Raw genomic sequence first — 20,263 nt, 5'->3', positions numbered from 1 at the left:
ACTTTCCATTTAAAAAAAAATAACAAAAATTTTATTTAAAGATTAATAACGTCAGATTAAGTTACAAATAAATACAAACAAAAACTATAAAAATGAATAAATACAAAAAAAATTAATGATAACTACTACCATGATGCCTTCTATTGTCATTACGATATTTATTATCGTTGTATCTTCGTGATGACGAGGAGTGATCACGATCACGTCTTGGTTTTTTAGACATTGAAGGATAATCATCAGTTTGACGATAAGAAGAAATTCGCCGTTTATGTGATGAATCATAATTATTTCTATCATTTTCACTATTTGGTCCTGTAATTTTTGCTCTGTTAATAACAAATTTTCTATCATGTTCTTTATTGTAATATTTAAATGAAGAACCAGATTCTTTGAATCTTTCTTCTTCTTCTTTATTTAATAGTGATTTATTTTTTTTTTCATCTTCCATATTATCAGGACTAATACTAACTGGCCTAAGATCATCAGAAGGATTTCCTTGAAATGATTTATCTTTCTTTTTTTCATCATTTAATTCATTCTTGTAAGGTGAAGACCTTTTATCATCGGAAAATTTTTTTTTATTTTCCTCGGAATGTTTTTTGTCATCAAATTTCTTCTTCTCATCTAATAATGCATCTTTACTATCATGTTTATCTTCATCTGCCTTGTTTTCTACAGGTTTATTAAGTTCATCCGCACTATTGTCGATTTGTCCTCTTAGATCAGGTGAAGATATACGTTTTACTGAATATTTTCGATTGTTGTAATTTTTATATTTTGTTGAATTTTCTGAAAAGCCAAAACTTTCTTTTTCTGGAGAATCTGGAGTAATTGCTTCTGCACCATTCGCCACTAAAATTTGTGATGACTCACTTTTTCTTTTGCTTTTCTTATCAGATATCTTTTCTAATTTTCTTTTTTTTTCAAAAGATTCTTTACTTTTTTTAACCTTAGAAGATTTTTCTTTATCATTTATTGTGTCATGACTTTTTCTAAGACGTTTTAAGTTTGATTTATCAGATGATTGTGACAATTCTTTTTTATCATTCTCTTTGGATGCCTTATTGTATTTATGTTTATTACTTTCACTTGGAGATTCTTTTACATTATCATTTTGCTTTAATGATTTTTGACCATCTTGAGATACATCTAACACTTTTGTATCACCATTAGTAGCATAATTTTTATCTGATGACTTAGAACGTAAATCTGATTGTTCATCTATTTTATTTCGCTCCAAACTTCTTCCTCTTTTGTCAGAATTTTCATTAGATTTGACATTATTTGTAATCTCACTTTTTGTTTCACTTTCACCATTTTCTTTATCATTCGACATTACTTGGAGCTTAGAAGGTGAACTATAAGAACCATTTTTTCCCTTAATAGAGTCCTTAGACATTGTTCGACTAGAACGATTTGAAGATTCATTTGTTGAAGCACCCTCATGTGAATTATCTCTACTAGCATTATCTTCTTTAGAAGTATCACGTAAGTTACTTGAATCTCTCTTAGAATATTTCCCTGAATTATCGGCAGAAGATACCTTTAACGTAGAAGTACTTTCAGATGACTTATTAAGTTTTTCTTTATTTTCAATTTCTTTTTCATTCTTTTTACTAACTTTATCTTCTTTATTTTTACTTAATCTTTTCTCTTTTTTATCTGTTTTATTTTTCTTTATACCGTCTAATAAATTTTTCTTATCTTTTAATTTCCTAAGAATTGTTATCCACAAAGGTAAAACTTTTGTTTTCTTCAATTCAGGATCTTGAGATCTTGTTTCAACAATTTCAAGAATTTTTTTACAATGATCTTTAAACTTTGGAAATATTTCAATCATCTCTGATACAACAGTTAATGCATTAACATGAGTTTGCATTTCATTTCTATTTAATAATTTTAAAATATGTTCACACAAAATGTCTTGTTCATTATATATAAAAGTAAAAATTTCTTCACTTACTAATGTATTATTGAAATCAAAGATAAGAGTATTTTTTACACTAGATTTTTTATCTTTTTCATTTGAACTTTCGTTTGTCGTATTTACCTCCATGTTATCAGATTGCTTTTTATTATCATATTCATTTTTTTTAACTTCATTATAAACATCATCCGAAATTTCAAAGGACTTAAGAAGTAATAAACCGCAGTTTGCACATTCATCATTAGAATATTGTGAGATACCCATTGGAATTTCATGAAATATTTCGCGAAGAATCTCTTTGGTTGATAATTTTACAGAAGACAAGTCATGAATTGTCCTTACAAATATGGAACAATAAAATGATTCATACCTAGATAATTGATATCTTGGCATAATACAAAATGTGACAAATTCTTTACAAAAATCAGAAGTAAGACATCCATTATCATTACGACTACCATCAACTCCATTAACTACATCAGATAATAAAGATGCAATAATTTTTCTTACACGCCGACGTTTAGGTTTGAGATCTTTTTGTTCCTTCTCTAAATCAGAAATTAAACTCTTCCTTTTTGCATCATCTTCTTTTCTTTTCTTACGATCATAGTCATCATCAAAACGATCCTCATAAACTCTCACATTTTGAATCTCATTAATTTTTTCTTTATACTTACTTGAAGGAAAAATTAATGTATCTACACTACATAGCCAAAAAAGACAATAAAGTCGAATTGGTATACATTTATATTGATAAGCATCTGATTCAGTCATACTTTTTTCAATTTTTTCCAATTCTTTAATAATTGCTTCTTTACAAAATTTATGTTTCTTATTGTCAACATTTTCATTTGCTGCAAATGCATGATTTTTACATTTTTTTTCAAATACTCTTTTAACAGATTCCCAAAAAGCTAAACGTTTTATTGACCAAGACAATTCAATATTCTTAACTTCATTATCTTGTAATAAATTCACAATCGATGGAATTTTATCAATACTTGATGAATTAGGAATTAATTCATCATTAATAATATGTATAAATTGATTTAAAACGTCCTGACACATGTCTTTTAATGCTAAATAATTTTGTTGACCTTCTTGATCAGTAGTTTTTAAACTTAATTCTTTAAGACTTAATTTTGTACTAGACAAATGTTTATATATTGAATAAAATGTACCATTGTTTTTTAATGCTGTGCATAATTCATTCCAATCAACTTTTGCTTTCGTCATATCACTTATTTCAAAAGCTTTCTGTAAAAATTCACCTCCTGCCATTGCAACAACTTGTTCATTTGTTAAACTTGATTGTGAAATTTTATAATTAAATGAATACAAAATTTCACCAAGTAAATAAAGAATATATGCATTTGACTCTGCCAATTTATCATCAACAAATTGTAAAATACAAGAAACATCAATTCCATGTTCAGCAACAATTCTTCCTACAAATTTGGACACATTTTTTATTGAAAAAAGATCATCATTAGAAATCCAAATTTTAAAGTTTTCATTTAAATATTTATATATTGTAAATCCAAGAACATCTAAACTTAGATCAGTCATAACTTTAAGTGTTTCAACAAGTATAGGTATCATAACATCATTAGTTTGAATCATTCCAATCATACATTTTAAAGCTTCATAAGGATGATCCTCAATAAATGGTGCCAATTCTTTAAAACATTCTCTAGCATTATCTTTTGAAATTCTATTACTATAAAATTTCATTAATGCATATACTTTCTTTTGAGCAAGACCTATACTTCGATATTCAACTCCAACATCTTTAACCCATGTCTCATACATTTTATAACGTTTTTCAACAGGAAAAAGTTTTAAAAGTTTATTTAACTTGCAACTGTATTCTTCAGCAGAAGAGGTAAAAGCAATTCCTGGTATTAAAATTCTTGTTACAAGTGCTTCAATTAAATTAAAATATTGTTGTGGAATTGAAAGGATATCTTCTTTACATTGTATATATGCCGTTACAATATCAATCAATCTCTTACAAACAAAAAAATGTTTTCCAAGATATGGTCCAGCGAGAAATATTATTGATTGTAAATCATTTACTATTTGTACTAATTTTTCAGAACCGTCTGGTAAATTTATTATTTCATTTAGTGTTGTTCTGTACTCAAAATCGTTTGAAAATGTTTTTTTTAATTTTTCCATTATTATATCACCAATAATAACACCAATATTAGGCATTATATTTATAACAAGTTGACTTGGTAATGTTTCCAACAAAGGTAAAGCAAGATCATATCTATGAATTCGAAATAGAGACCAAATATATCCTAGCTTTCTATGAGTTATTGAAAGTTTTTCCCAATCGTCAATCTCACCAGCAATTTTTTTGTCAGCTTTATTTTGAAATTCAATAACTTCTGAAGCAGTAATAAATGCTGGTGTAGAAGCTACTTTTTGAATTGGAGTATTTTCATCAACTACATCCATATTATAATTTAATTTAGAATAATCCATTTTTACTTTTGAGGCAACTCTAATACGTTTGTCATAATTCTCTTCTATTTTTTTATTCAATAAAATTATATCTGTATGTTTATATGGAGATAACTAAATAAAAAAAAACAGATTAATAAAAAAATAATAATTAAAAACATACCATGTAGTAAAGTTCTTTAGAATCGATGAGATTATGATGAGCAATAAAAGCAAACGCAGCACCAGTATTTAAAAAAGATATATCTTTAGAAATATTAAGATTTCTATCAACCTCATTTAATATTGCCTTTAATGTTGTTTTTGAAAATTTCATATTTTTTAGTAAAGTTATGTAGTAAAAACTCATTGTTGGAGTATCATTTAATTTTTGAAGAATTATAGTGAAAATTTTTGATTGATCCATGTTATGATTAAAAGAAAATTCAAGAAGATCCTTGTAATTTCTATTTGCTAACTCAGCTTGATCCTTTTCTGAAAGAATATGTTTTTCTAACGCCATACTTGTATCGTTAAGAAAAAGAAGAGATGCTAATTCTGTATCTTCAATTGAAACATTACTTTTGGAAATTTTATAAAATAATTGAGTTTTTTGTTTGACACATAATTTTTGTGCCGCTACAAAACAACTTTTTTCTTCTTCATCTGTCATATCTTGCTGCTTTTCAAAAATTAAAAAGCTTCCTTTCTTCATATCCTAAAATAAAATAATAATAAAATATAAAATTATTTCAAAAAAAAACATACTAATAAGTCAATGGCTTGTTCTCTTATTTCTAATATTCTATCATAACGCCTTTTAACTTCTGTATCACCAGGAACAAACTGTAGCATCATATCATACTGCTGTCTTAAAGTAACAATAATTGTAGTTACAATAGGACATTTTTTATGAATATTGTTGTCGGTAAACCATTTAACAATAGTAGATTTTACATCCTTATTGTCTTCAACAATCTTAAGAATTTCAGAATGATAATTTGCATAGTTGGTATTTACTGACGTAGGTTCATATTTTTCGTCCATTTTATAAAAAAAAAATAATATTTTACTATATCGTTTGAATTATTTGTATCTACAATTATAATATATTACACTTTAATAAACCAATTCTTCCATAGACAATAATAAGACAACATTAATTTGTAGCATAAAAATTATGATTTTTAAAATGCGAAGACAAGGAACACTTCTCCAATCGTCATACAAGATGAATTGACATGTACAATTCCTGATACATTCTTCGAATTTTAGAATAATCGCGATTAGCAATTTGTAATTATCCAAATTTCATATTAAATTATTATTATAAAATATTTAGGGATGAAACAATAATGTTATATTAATTATCGTTGTTATACCATACGTGACTAGTGCAGGGTCGATGTATCTTTTTTTTTCATATAAATTTAAAGTATATAAATTATTTTTTTTCCACATAATTATAGTAATTAAACTTTTTAATTTTATATGATGAAACTTTTGAAAGAAGTTTTCTTTTTTAACTTTGTAAAATGAGTATAAAAAATTTATGAGTGAAAAAAATAAATTTTCAAGTGTAAAGTTTTATAAAAAAAAGTGTCTTATCAAAATTAATCTTTTGGTTTAAAATTTAGAAATAATATAGTAAAATATTCAAATTTTAAAAATACAAAAACTAGAAAAAAGATTATTGTTATTTTCTATTAAATTAATTTTCTTTTTTAAATTTTAGATTAATTGATTTTGTTAACATAGGAATATTCTAGAAAGTTAAATATTCTAACAAATAGTTTAAAAAAATTTTTATATTTCAAAAGTTTTATTAAATTTAAAGAAATGTAAAAATACAATGGCATTTGATAACTGATTTTAAAGGTAAAATTTAAATTACTAATATTTTAAGAAAAGTGACATCAACTCTGTATTTTTTATCCACTATGCAAAACTACAAATAAATTGAATTTAAAAATTTTAAGAATTACTTACTTTATATATTATCATCTAATGATATATTTTTTCTTGTATATATCAATATCTTGTAATATTATTGTTTCATTACTATAACAAACTTATTATATTTATACTTAAAAAAAGTGTCATTTGTAAAGTTGTCTATTTTTATCTTGAAATCAGATTGTTAAAATTACTAAAAAAAACTTTTTTCTTCGATATTTGCTATTGTTTTGCATTCATCTACATTTTTAGATAAGCTTGTAATAATCACTTAATAAATTTTGTTATAAGTATTAAAATATTATCTGTCTGGATATTTCTATAAAATATAATAATAAGACATAAATAAAATACACCTACCATATTTTTTTTTAGTTTTTAATATGTACATATCTCATATTAATAAAGTAATACTCTAGTTTTTAGCAAAAAAAAATCTATCTCTAGATAGATTATTATATTTGAAAAAAAAAAACTAATATTAATGGTAATTAAAATTCTGATATGTATAAAGTAATATTTACAAAAAAACTAACAGTAGCAAAACAAATATATGTTAATATATTAAATTAGAATAAAGTTTTAACGATACATACATTTTTTATAAATTCTCCTATACTATTTTATCTAATTAATTATAAATTGAAATATAAACTTTGTAAACTATAATTACTATTAATAGAAAGGATAGCAAACAATTTTCATTGACAATAGAATAATGTTTATTGATAGTGGATCATTCTTTTGTTGAAAGTATAATGATGATCTTTGCTTACAGCAAAATTTTTTATCCATTTATAGTAGGACAACAAATTTTGATTTTATTTACAGGAGATTAATATTCCTCATCTATTGATAATAACAAATCTAGTTAAAAAAGTTTGTTTTATTTCTTATATTTTCAATAAAAAAATAACTATCTTCTGAGAAATTTTTCATTCATTTTTCCATTGATAAAAATATTTAGTCATTTATTTTAAATATTTTTTTTCTAAATTAACAAAAGATTTATTTTAATTTTAAAATAATTTCTAAAAATAAACAATGATAATCTCCCTTTTATTAAATAGTAACAATCTTCTAGAAAAATATTTTTAGAAAAAAAATGAAACCATTAGAAGGTATTAAGAAATAAAATTATCTAAGGTCATGTTTTTTTTTCTTTATTTTTATACTTTATATTTTTATTATTTTCTCTTCGTCTTAATTATTCTTTTTATAGTACAAACAAAATAACAAAAGTGTAATTCAAAACTTTTAGAAGATGTCATCAAACTTGATATATTATATTACCTTATATTTCTGCTGTAGAAACTTTTTATTTTAATATTATTTAAAAAATAATTGATAAACCTGACAAATATCAATAGGTTATTTATATCAGAGTAGTAGTTTTAGTTTAAAAAGTAAATTATTAAAGAAATTGTGAAAGAAAATAAATTCTATTTTTAATTAAATATTAGCCTTTTAATATCTATTATTAAAGTGGTTATTTATTATAGTTGTTGATTAGTATTATTTGTAATAAAATTAAAGTTGTTTTTTTATCTTTTATTATTGTATACATTTTTAATATTATATATATATATTAAAATTTTTATAATTATTTTTCCATATGGATTATCCACGTACAGGAAATTGTTGCATCATAATTTGTGCAATTTGTTGTTTTTTTGGTAATCCTTTTATATATCTTACAATTGTTATTGGATCTTTTTCATTGAATGTATCAGTTTTTTGAAGTTTGGGAAGATTTTCTTTTAATTGAATTTTTTTTGCTTTAGTAGTCAATAAATTCATTTGAATAACATTCCTTAATGATATCCACCAAATTTTAGTTTTTCCATATTGTGTATCATTACATAATGCTAAATCTTTGATTGGACCAAATATATCACTAAAACCATTTTCTTCCTGTGGTTCCGGATATACCAAACGTTTTTCTTTTACTTGAAGAAGTGCTTGTGTATTTATAACTAAACTATCATCTGTCAAATCTTCATCATTTTTCTGTTGATTTAAATTTTTAGATAATGGTCCTGCCTTGAACTTTGACCACCATGGATTACCATAAGAATCATATATTTGCCAATTATTATTTTTATTATTTGGAAACATATACGATTTTTTATATTTTTCATATTCACCTTTACAATTAAACATTGCATATCGATGAATTTTTTTTCTCAAATTTTGTATAGGTTTTTTTCTATCAAGTGAATATTGACTAGAAAGAATTTTACTTTTATCAGATGTTGGTTTAGTAATAAAGTCAATCTCCATACATATTTCATTGCGTATACTTCTTTTTCCTAGAAAAAAAAAAAATTTATAATGATATATATTTAATAAAAAAAAAGAAGATATATCTCTTACTTTCTAAAATTTTAGAACTATTGTCTTTTATTTCACATGAATTAATATCATTTGTTATTAAATCACTTTTGCATTCAAATTCGTTTCCAGGGAATTTGGTCTGGAAAATATTTGTTTGCTCTTTTGTACTTGTCCTCGACATTTTATTTATATCATTCTTTTTTTTAATCTTATCTAGTAAATCATTACTTATTTCTACAATTTTACTTCCATATTTTTTTTCACCGTTTTTTATCTCTTTTATTTTACTTTTAGTTGGGACATTATTTTTATTGTTTACAATTTTACTATTTAAATTATTTTGTGATAAATGTCCACATTTGTCCTTTTTTGTTTCTTTTAATTCTTTATTTCGATTTTTTTTAGTTTTTTCATTTCCAGTTTCAATAAATATCTCATTTTCTCCATCACGATTTTTATCATTTTGTTTTGCACTTGTTATTTTTTGTTGTTGTGAATTTAAATCGTTCTCAGTTATGGTAATTTCTTGTGTTTTACGTTTAATTTTATATATTCCACTTTTTTCTGCTTGTTTATTTATGCTACTCATGTTATAATTAAAAAATATACATGAAAGCATGATTTTATTATTTTTTTTAATACATATATATAAAATAATTATTTTGTTATTTTTGAATATAATTGTATAATTAATATTCATATACATATTAGTTGGTAAATATTATAATGATATAATAATTTATCTTTTTAATATTTTAATACTGATGTTTATTAAAAAATATATATTTACAAATAAATTAAAAAAGTTTAAGTGTACAATATATTTTATTATTGCTCTGGAGACACTTTTAAAAAATACGTTGTCATAATACCCTTTCCTTTAACATTTATTTCACCGCGACATTCAAATTCAAAATTTTCTTTTTCTAATATTTGTTTTACCTCTTCAGTTACTTGAATTTTTCCAGGAATTCCACTACTATCCATTCTACTAGCTACATTAACAGAATTTCCCCATATATCATAATGTGGTTTATCCATACCTTAATAATAAAATAAAATAATAATAATTTTTTTTTATAAAAAAAAAAACAAACTTACCAATAACACCCGCAACAACTGGACCAACATTAATACCAATTCTCAAATTAAAATTATTAAATGAATGATGATTTATATATTCAATTTTTTTTAATAATTCAATTGCATATTTAACAACAGCTACAATATGACGATTACCTTTTAAATTACCAGATAATCCACTGGCAGCCATATAAGTTGTTGAAATTGTTTTAATCTTCTCTATACAACTAAATTCATCACGATTTAATATTTCATCAAAATCTGCTATAATTTCATTTAATAATCTAAGACATTCAACACCTTCATTATTTGCATCTAATTCCATATAAAATTTATTAAATTCTGTTAATGTAGCAAAAATAATACATGCATTATCTCTTGCCTCACTATATAATTCAGAACGATTTGTTGGAAGTGTTGTTAAAAAATGATTTGCTACATGTGCAGGAAGTATATTTTCTAATACTTTTCTATTTTGTTGATGTTTCTTTTCCATTTCTACTTTTTCATCAATAGCTTGAAGTTTCCATATAAAATCATACCTAGCAATAAGTTCTGATCGTCGACTTTGAAGTGATATTAAAACAAAAGCAAAAAATACAAGAAATGTAAATGAATATTTTAAAAAATTATCTGTATTATTACCATCAATACAATACTGATTCATCTTTTCAAATAATGACATTTTATCTAATTCTGTATTAACTTTTGCCCATAAAAAAAATTGTGAATTCATTAAATCTGGAAATGGTACAAACCAAATAGCAATCAAACAACATGCACACAAAACTATTGTAATTAACATTTTTTCAAGTGCAAGTAATGACATAAATACACAAACTGATAACATAATAAGTAATGTACAATCTAAAATAATTTCTATTGGAAGATGATCAAAACTTTCATTTGATGTACATTTTCCATCACCATAAATACTTGCTGTATTATTATTATTATCTTTTTCTATACAACGAAAATGACAACTTGATACTGGATCAATAAAAAATTGTAAAAATATAAAGTATGTTGATAAAAAGAACATTCCTAAGATAAATATAAATTTATAAAAACGACTTAAATGGTATTGTTTTGGTTGACGATTCTATAAGTAAAAAAAAAATCAAATATTATTAATTAATAATTTATAATACTTACTAAAATATTTCGTAGGATAATATATCCAACTATTGTTATAATAATTACAACTGATGTTGCTCCTGCAGTTGCTACTTTTTCATTAAATAAACCCCCAGTACATAAAACCCCTGATGCAAGTGCAAATATTGTTAGTGCACATGAAATTTGACCTAATACTGAATTTTCTTTATATCTTAAAAATTTATCTTCCATTTTTCCTTTTTTAAATATGAGACTTCCTGGTTTACAATATTGTGATTTCCATGATTCTTTATTTATTGCTTTAATTCCTTGCATTAAATAATTTTCAACTTCTTCATCAATACCTTTTGATATATCTCTTTTTTGATTACCAGGTTTATCAAATCCTGTTATTTCAAAACATTTATTTGATGCTTTTGCAACTGTTTGTTGATGTGGAATTACAACTTTATTTTCATCTGGTATAACAAAATATGTTTTAACTTTATGATCAGCTAAATAACTTGATCTTGTATCACCATTTCCAAGTTCAACATTAAATGTACCATTTAATGCATTTAATGTTGCCTCTGTAATATGAATTCTTCCCGGTAATCCACCACTTTCCATATGATTTGCCAATGTAACATCATCACTCCATACATCAAACATCCATTTTTTTAAACCTAATATTCCACAATGAATTTTTCCTGTATGAATACCTACACGCATATTAACATTTACACCAGATAATTCTCTAACTAATTTTATTGCTTCAATCATTTCAAGACCCATTTGTACAGCACATATAGCATGATCAGGACGACCATCAGGAAGACCTGATACACAATAATAACAATCACCTAATATTTTAATTCTCATACAATGATTTTGATGAGCTATTTCATCAAATCTTGCAAATAATTCATTTAATGTTCTAACTAAATCTTGTGCTGAACATTCAGATGCTAAATTTGTAAAACCACAAATATCAGCAAATAATATTGAAACATTTTCATGTTTTCTTATATAAATTTTATGAAATAATCTTGTATCATCATTAGCATCAAAATCTCTTTTCATTTCCCAGGCAATATGTTTTGGTATAACTGATAGTAATATATTTTCTTGTTTTTCATTTTCTTTAACTAATGCCATTCTAGTCTCAACACATCTTCTTGTTTCACGAAAAGTTTTTCTTTGTACTAGTTCTATAGGATAATAAACAAAAATTCCTATTATGTTCATTCCTAACAATAGAATAAATTCTGCAATTAAACTACGCCAATCCGAAAAATGAACACAATGTGTTGCTACAGTAATTATTGTTAGCACAGAAGCTGCAAGAATAGATGGTCGTAATTGAAGTGGCAGCAAAGTATAACATATAAAAAGAAGGAGTAATGACATACAAGAATGAAGCAATATTGGTATTGTTCCCAACAGTATTCCACTAGTAATAACTATTAAAATTGAGATCACATAAGCATTAGATTTTGTCAAACAGCATGAAATAAATAAAATAATTGTAATAGAAGATAAAATTGCTAATTTTATCCAATCTTCATTTATTGAATGAAGAATAATACCAAAAATACATAATATTAGAACACATGTTAATGCTGGCTGAAAATTTTAATATTGATAAAAATAAGTAAATATATATATGTATATATATATATATATATATAATATATTTATTTATAATATATATTTATATATATATGTACATAAATGATTAGTTTATACAATAATGTTTTTTATTATTATTATTTTAACATTAGAATAAATATAAAATAAAGATAATTTTATATTAAATATAATGAACATACCTTCATTCTACCAGCATTCATATGTTTAAAATATTCAGGATATAAATTATCATGATGACATAATTGAAATGCTAGTGATTCTGATTCAACATCTTCATCTATATTATCAAGAATTTGAGAGTCTGTTATACCACTACGATTCCAATTATTTTGTAAAGGTTCAAGAACCGAACTATCCTTGGGAAACCCCATGTCGGAACTCTAAAAATAATAATAATAAAAAAAAATTATATTAATATAAATAATATTATTTTTTTTTGTTATGAAAATTATAACAAAAATATAATTGTTATTAATATTAAAATAATACTTATACCCTAAAGATACAAAACTTAATTGAAGAGGAAAAAATATTGAAGAATGGGCGTAACAATAAAGTATGTTTATATACATACAAATAAATATATATATATAATAGCATTGGAAGAAAATCACAATGGCAGTATAAAGTATTTAAAAAAATCTCTTCGTATCATTAATATCAACAAAAGTTAAAAGTATCTAAAAATCTTGACAAAACAAAATGCCTATGAATTATATAAAAATGTTGTCAAATTTATAATAGTATCTTTTCTAAGCGTGAAAGTTAACATCATTTTTTAACACCAAAACAATAATGGTACTGGAAAAGAATATAGAAGTAATTAAAGTTTAGAATTGTCATGAGAAGATAAGAATAAAATATATTTAGTAGGTTAAAAAAAAAAAATAAATATTTTTAATTGACATTTTGTGCTGTTATATATATATATATTATATTAAAGCTTATATTTTAATAAACTTTACATATATTATTTCAAAACTCCATTTCATTTATTTTTTACTTTTTATTATTTAGAAAATGAATAAAAATTTACACTACTTTCTATAATTGTTGCTTAATATTTAAGTAAAAAGCATAATGTTATGTCATGCATTGTATAATTTAGTGGATTTAATAACAGTAAAAAAAAAATACATGTAATTTTTTTATATATATTTCTAAAACTTAACCTGATCATTATAATAGTACAATTTTTACAAATAAATACTTATATATTTTAATTTTTTTTTATATTACCACTATTTTAAAAATAACAGATCATTTTTTTTTATTGAAAAAAAAAATCATTTAAAACATTAAAAGTCGAAATAATAAAGATATATGATTTTTTAAAATATATTTTAAAAGATGTGGCAATTTGTTAAATATTATATTATTACACAAAGAAAGAAAACTTCCGTTTAGCATGAATGAGACATATCTTAATATAACATATTTAAATATACCTATGAAATAATATATATTATGAAGGGAACAATATATTTTTTAGAGTTATAAATTAATTTTTATTGATAACGTTTTAAAAATATATCAAACAACAAAGTGAGTGCATTTGTTTGTATATCTCAAAAAGAGGTATTACAATTAAAAAAAATTTCACCAGTAAAAAGCAATCAACGTTTTTGTAACATTAAAAATTTTTAGAATATACTAATATGTGAATGTATGATAAAATTTAAAAGCATTTTCTTATACATATATTGTCAGCTTGAAAGTTAAAAAAAAAGATTTTTTTTTAGTAATATGTCTATATATAAGTAAGACTTGTAATTCTTTTTATATATGTTTATTGTCTGTAAAATTTTGATTAACATATGTGTATATATATGGTGTGCCACTAAAATAATGATACTGGTAGGAGTTGTGGATATAATTTTAAGTAAAATTAATAGTATTTACTTATATATTATAAAACTATATGAAAGTTTATCATGCCTTATAAAAAAAAAAGATTAAATAGATGGGAAATAAAACAATAATAATTTATTTAAACAAAAATAATATTTTTAACTTTTAATATCTATAAAACTTATTATTGATAAATGAGAAATTCCAACATTATCATTTTATTGGAAAATTTTAAGCTCAAATTTTACATAGTATCTTATAATCACAAAAATATAAGATAGTATTGTATGATAATACATAAATGGTATTTTCTTTTATATTTTGTTGATTATTCTCTTTTAACCATCTTTTTGATAGTTAAATAGTTAATGGTAGGAAGTAATATATATTTATACGTGACGTTATACTTTTTAAGAATCATAGTAATATAATAGTGAGGTTATCATTGTATAAAATCTACATTTATAGAGTAAAAATTTATGAAAAAAAAAATTTTTTAATGTTAAAAATCATGTTATGAATGTAATTATAAAGTATTAATAGTAGTGAAGATAAAAGTTTCTAAATGAAAATAATCAAAACTAGTAAAGCTGCCCTTAAGTGAATTTTGTTGATTATTCATTTGCAATTAAGAAAATTTTTGAATAAAAATTGAAATACATTTTACATGTTTTTAATAGAAAAAAAAATAAATTTTTTTTTTCATTTGTTATTTAAAAAAAAAAGTTTTATACTAAGTTTTTGTATATATAAATATTTATATATATAATTTCACAACTTACTAAACATACAAAACCAAACAATATGTAACTATACATTATTATATGCACTTACACGTTTAGGAGTTCTGGAAGATCGAATAGAATAAAGAGACATTTTAATAAAATGTTCTTTCCATCAGTCTCTGCAAGGTATCAAATTAAAAATAACTTTTCATTGCATTACGAAAAAAAATAACCCTGTAATTTAAAAATAATTTCTAAAAGTTTCATTTCAATAAAACAATGTTATACAAAAAAAAAAAATTATTTCCATTTATATTTAATACTAAAAAAAAAAAAATATTTTAGACAAAAGAAAATATTTTCACACTATGTTTATAAAAATAAAAAATTTATCTGTGCATTTAAAGAAAAAAAAAAACATTTTTATAGAAACTAAAAAAATATTAAAAAAGATGTCTTTTCGACAAAACTTTTAAAATTTCATTATCAATGATAGCTATATAAATTTCTACATAACAATTTTGTCTATATTATAAAATTTAGATATATATAATTAAGTTATTGATATTAAATTGATAGCAAATTTGAAATATTATAAAATAAGAAAGATAATTTTTTATAATCAAATAAAGCAAAATGTTTGGATATTTAAAATGATGTATTACTACAATTTGTCGTATAATTAAAATACAACTGTAAATGTCTTTCATTTTGTATGATATATGTTTTAAACTATTCATGTAATATGATATAAATACAAAATCTATATGTAAAATAAGAAAGCAAAATATAAAAAAAAAATAATAATATGCTCATTAATGATAGAAGCATCTATAGTTTTAATGTTTCCTAGTTGTTTTTTTTTTTATTATATAGATAAACGTGAAAATAAACAGTATAATACATATATAATATTTTAAGAAAAAGTACATATAAAATATATAATACAGTTATAATGGAATTAATGATAATCACGAAAATTAAATTTATTTCCATCTATTAACAAAAATTTATCTCATTTTATTTACAACTTCCTTTATAAATTCACATTATTTTGAATCCACTAAAATGGTCACATTTCTCTTAAAGTCATAGAATAAAAATAAAATTTTTCTAAATATTTCCTGTCATTCATTTAACAAATGTTTCATTTTAAATTTTCTTTTATGCCAAAATCTTTTTGAAAACATAATTTTTAATCAAAAGAACATGTTATGATAAAATTAAAGTATATTTTTTTGATAAATATAGTCATGTTTTTTATACAAAATTTGTATTTTATTTATGAAAACAATTTTTAAAACATAATTACTATTTTATATAATTGATATAAAATAACTCTGTTAAGAATTATATAATAAATATTACAAGTAGTTAAAAATTAAATTTGAAAAATTATGAAAGCATAAAAATATAATAAAAAAAATTATATATGGTATCTATAATATTAAAATATTAGTTAATTGAAAGAAATTATCAATTATAATTCATATTTTATGAATAATATTTTTTTCCCTTACTACACAGTTATAATAAGGACCAGGGAAAATTAGACTTATCTTATAAATTTAATAATAAAATATAAAAAATTTTATCAAAAATTTATCGATAAAATTTTATTATAATAGTAACTACATTTTTATAACTATAATTTTAATAAATAAATTTTTAAACACTAGTAATTTTAATTACAATGTTTTAGTATATTAATAAACTTTACTCTTATAATTATTGGTAAATCTTAAAATGTAATATAAAAATTTTTAATTTTTTAAATTATAGATAAAAAAAAAATTTTTTAAGTATATTTACAGTAAAAGTCATTGATATTATATGCATTGTAAGTAATAATTGAACAATAAAAAAAAACTTACTTAAGGTAAATTATTTTTATGATAAAAAGTTTATTTCAAGGCCAATTTTTTCATTATAATTATCCAAAATATCTTATGTATAATTTACTTTATATTACAACTTTTTTTTTTTGTAAGAAAATTTAATTAAAATATAATAATATGACTTGAAGAAGAGTTACATTAATTGTAATAGAAGTCATATCTATTATAAAATTAAAATATATCTATAATTTAATTTGAATAAAATTACTAGCAATAAAAAAGTACACTTTATAAAACTACAAATCTACCTTTAAATTTACATAACAAACATTTATATTTTATTAAAAAGTTAGTAAGACATATAGTAATAGATATCAAAAATTTAGAATTTTAACTTTAAAATATTAATTAGAATCGTTAAAATAAAATAAAAACATTAACTCTATTAGTTATAATAAATTGCATAAAAACTTTTTTTCTATACAAACTATGGCATATAAAAAAATAATTTATTATCAACAAAAAAATAATATAACTTCAATCTATCACGATTATAAAAAAAATGTTAGTTTTTAGTATTTGATAAATATTTTTTTTTTGTGACTATATTATGATAATATTTACTTTTCCCTAATCCTTTTTAAATAAAAACATTTCCAATTTAATTTAAAATAATTATGGTAACATAAAATTTAAAAATAGCATTTATGTGGTTCAAAAAGATAAACTACAAAAATAAAATTTAACAATTAACAAAATAACAAAAATGGAGAAAAAAAAAATTTAACAACATTGATATAGTATTTATATATTATGTATATATATATACTTAATCTACATGTCCATCTTCATATGTTTTTGATATGAGCATAAAGTTGTCGTGTAGATTTATTAATCTATCACGATGTCTCATCCCATATGACAAGTTAGAAATAACTATATTGGAATTAATGTTGTTAATAACATCAATAGGTTCTAATTCACGTAATAATATATTTAATGTGAAACTTGCTTCGATAAAGTATTTTTTTGTTGTTATCCATTGACTTAGGTAGTCTAATACACGTGCTAACTGAGTTTTGTCTAATGCACTAACAATTTCCTCTAAATCATTGCACTTTTCTTCAATTATAAATTTAATTATTTTTAAACACATAAATGGTTGTTCTAATTCAATGGCAAATAAAAAACCGTCTTTGTATTTTTTTTGTTCTATTAAATTTCTAATGGATTGTACTTTTGTTTCACGTTCAGCTATTTTAATGTTAAAAATTTGTTGCTCCTCCTCTGTGCAATCTTCCCAAATTATAAATTTACCATCATTACCACCTGTTATAATAAGAGTTGGTTGGTGTTTTCTGGGTACAACACATGTTGTCCAAATAAAACCATTATGCTCATTATCATAAGTTTTTTCACAAATTTTTTTGTTTAAATTCCATGTTTTTATTACACCATTTGTATCACAAGAAATCATAGCTTTATGACTTGGAATAAAATTAATTTGTGTTATACCAAATTCATGTTCATCAAATGTCTGAATACAATCTAAATCATTAATATTAAACATCCTAATTTTATGATCTCCACATCCTGTACAAACAAAAGGTGATGTTTCACAAAATTTGACACTATACACTGGTTTTGTGTGTCCTTTTAAAGTACCAACTATTCCTAGTTTCATGTTACTTCTTTTAATATGCCATAATTTGGCATTTTTATCTTTTGAACCAGTAACACAAAGTGTATCATTACTACTAACATCTAGGCACATTATTTCACTTGAGTGAGCCAACAAAGTAGAAGATGCTATAATATTTACCACTTTATCATTTATTTCATTCTTAACTGCTTCAGTAATATCCCACAATTTTAATGTATTATCTCCAGATACTGTAACAATAAATTGGCATGATGACTTGGAATTACAAAATTTTAAACAACTAATTTGATCAGTATGACCACTACCAAATGCTAAACATTTTGGTAAAAAACCAATTCCATTATCACTTGATACCATATTCCAAATTTTTAAATTTTTATCTTTTGATCCTGTTCCAAAAATAAAATCATTCCATGATGGAGAATGAATAGTTGTAACCATATCTTCATGTGCTTCAACTAAGATTGATGAATGATTTTTAACATTAAAAATATTTATATGTTTTGAATTACTACAAATAGCTATACAATTTGTCACTTGGGATATATATTCAACTCCATAAATTTGGTCATAATAACCTACATATGCTCTTTTTGATGAAAGTTTATCACCAATTGCATCAATAACAAGAATATCATTATTACCTGTACAAAGAAGGTATGATGATGTTACAGGATTAAATAATACTTCCATTAATGGTTCATGATGACCAAAATTTATTGTTTTGATGTGTTTTTTTATTTTTATATCATACTGATATAGTAATCCATTATCTGTTGCAAGATAAATAACATCATCTTGACTTTGATGTTTTACAGAGTCATATAATGGAGTTTTTAAATCTATTGAATCAATCAATTTATTTGTTTTAACATTTAAAATAGATAATTTCCCATCTGTTGATGTTGAAAATATTTTATTTTTGTCTGCACTTAAACAAAAAGATGTTACTCTCATATTATGATGTTCATTTTCAAGCTTGCAATCATGAGAATCTTTTTTTAGTATAACTCTATTAACTTCTCCTCGTTCATATCCAATATATAATATATCATCAAGTTCAAAATTTAAAGCTGTAACTCTAATAGCTCCTTTTATTGTGTAAACACGATTTCCATTTTTATTCCATACTACTGTAGTATTATTTGTCATTCCCATGGCTAAAAGATGCTGTTTATTGTTGTGTGCTAATAAAGCTACATAACAAGTATTATCAGTAACTCTCCATTGATGCTTTATATAGGGTTTTTCATGTGGCATACGAGGAAGAACAAAAATTTTACAAAGACCAGATACATAACAAACATAAGCTATATTTTCAACAACTAAATAAGCGCTTATAGTAACTTCATCATTATCAGTAGGGTCACGTATTTTATATCTAAAAAATTTTTAAAATAATAAAAATAAAAAATAATTTATTTTTATAATTAAACATACTTAATTGACCAATCATGTGGATCAATTACATTTATACAGTCATTACATCCTGAAAAAATATAAGTCCCATTGTGATTCCATTGTAAATTACATGATGTAAAAAGATTTTGTGATTTATATACAGGTTTTATAGCAAAACTAACTGTAGAAGACATTTAGTAAAAATAATAACAAAATTTTAAAGAATTTAACAACTAAAAATATGATTTAAATTAAATTATTGTTAAAAAAGAATTTAATA

The 20,263-nt window shown here is 22.5% G+C and overlaps 4 protein-coding genes across 4 annotated transcripts; all 4 read right to left on the bottom strand.

Annotated features, from left to right (window-relative positions):
• Positions 1-112: 112 nt before the first annotated feature.
• SRAE_2000185300 (THO complex subunit 2) lies at positions 113-5,425 on the bottom strand (the record flags this gene model as incomplete). The annotated part of the gene is made up of 3 exons (XM_024652853.1): positions 113-4,513; positions 4,563-5,096; positions 5,147-5,425. The coding sequence occupies 3 exons, from the start codon at positions 5,423-5,425 to the stop codon at positions 113-115; spliced, it is 5,214 nt and encodes a 1,737-aa protein (XP_024506388.1).
• A 2,529-nt stretch (positions 5,426-7,954) lies between these two features.
• SRAE_2000185200 (Hypothetical protein) lies at positions 7,955-9,260 on the bottom strand (the record flags this gene model as incomplete). Its single annotated transcript, XM_024652852.1, has 2 exons — positions 7,955-8,646; positions 8,711-9,260. The coding sequence occupies 2 exons, from the start codon at positions 9,258-9,260 to the stop codon at positions 7,955-7,957; spliced, it is 1,242 nt and encodes a 413-aa protein (XP_024506387.1).
• A 239-nt stretch (positions 9,261-9,499) lies between these two features.
• Positions 9,500-15,232, bottom strand: SRAE_2000185100 (Adenylyl cyclase V; the record flags this gene model as incomplete). Its single annotated transcript, XM_024652850.1, has 6 exons — positions 9,500-9,714; positions 9,773-10,856; positions 10,910-12,192; positions 12,265-12,478; positions 12,685-12,885; positions 15,191-15,232. The coding sequence occupies 6 exons, from the start codon at positions 15,230-15,232 to the stop codon at positions 9,500-9,502; spliced, it is 3,039 nt and encodes a 1,012-aa protein (XP_024506386.1).
• A 2,516-nt stretch (positions 15,233-17,748) lies between these two features.
• On the bottom strand, positions 17,749-20,177 carry SRAE_2000185000 (Transducin beta-like protein 3; the record flags this gene model as incomplete). The annotated part of the gene is made up of 3 exons (XM_024652849.1): positions 17,749-19,963; positions 20,023-20,071; positions 20,162-20,177. The coding sequence occupies 3 exons, from the start codon at positions 20,175-20,177 to the stop codon at positions 17,749-17,751; spliced, it is 2,280 nt and encodes a 759-aa protein (XP_024506385.1).
• Between the last annotated feature and the right edge of the window lie 86 nt (positions 20,178-20,263).

This window comes from Strongyloides ratti, assembly GCF_001040885.1.
Source record: "Strongyloides ratti genome assembly S_ratti_ED321, chromosome : 2".
NCBI classification, from domain to species: Eukaryota; Metazoa; Nematoda; class Chromadorea; order Rhabditida; family Strongyloididae; genus Strongyloides; species Strongyloides ratti.
This window is presented reverse-complemented; position numbering and strand designations above follow the sequence as displayed.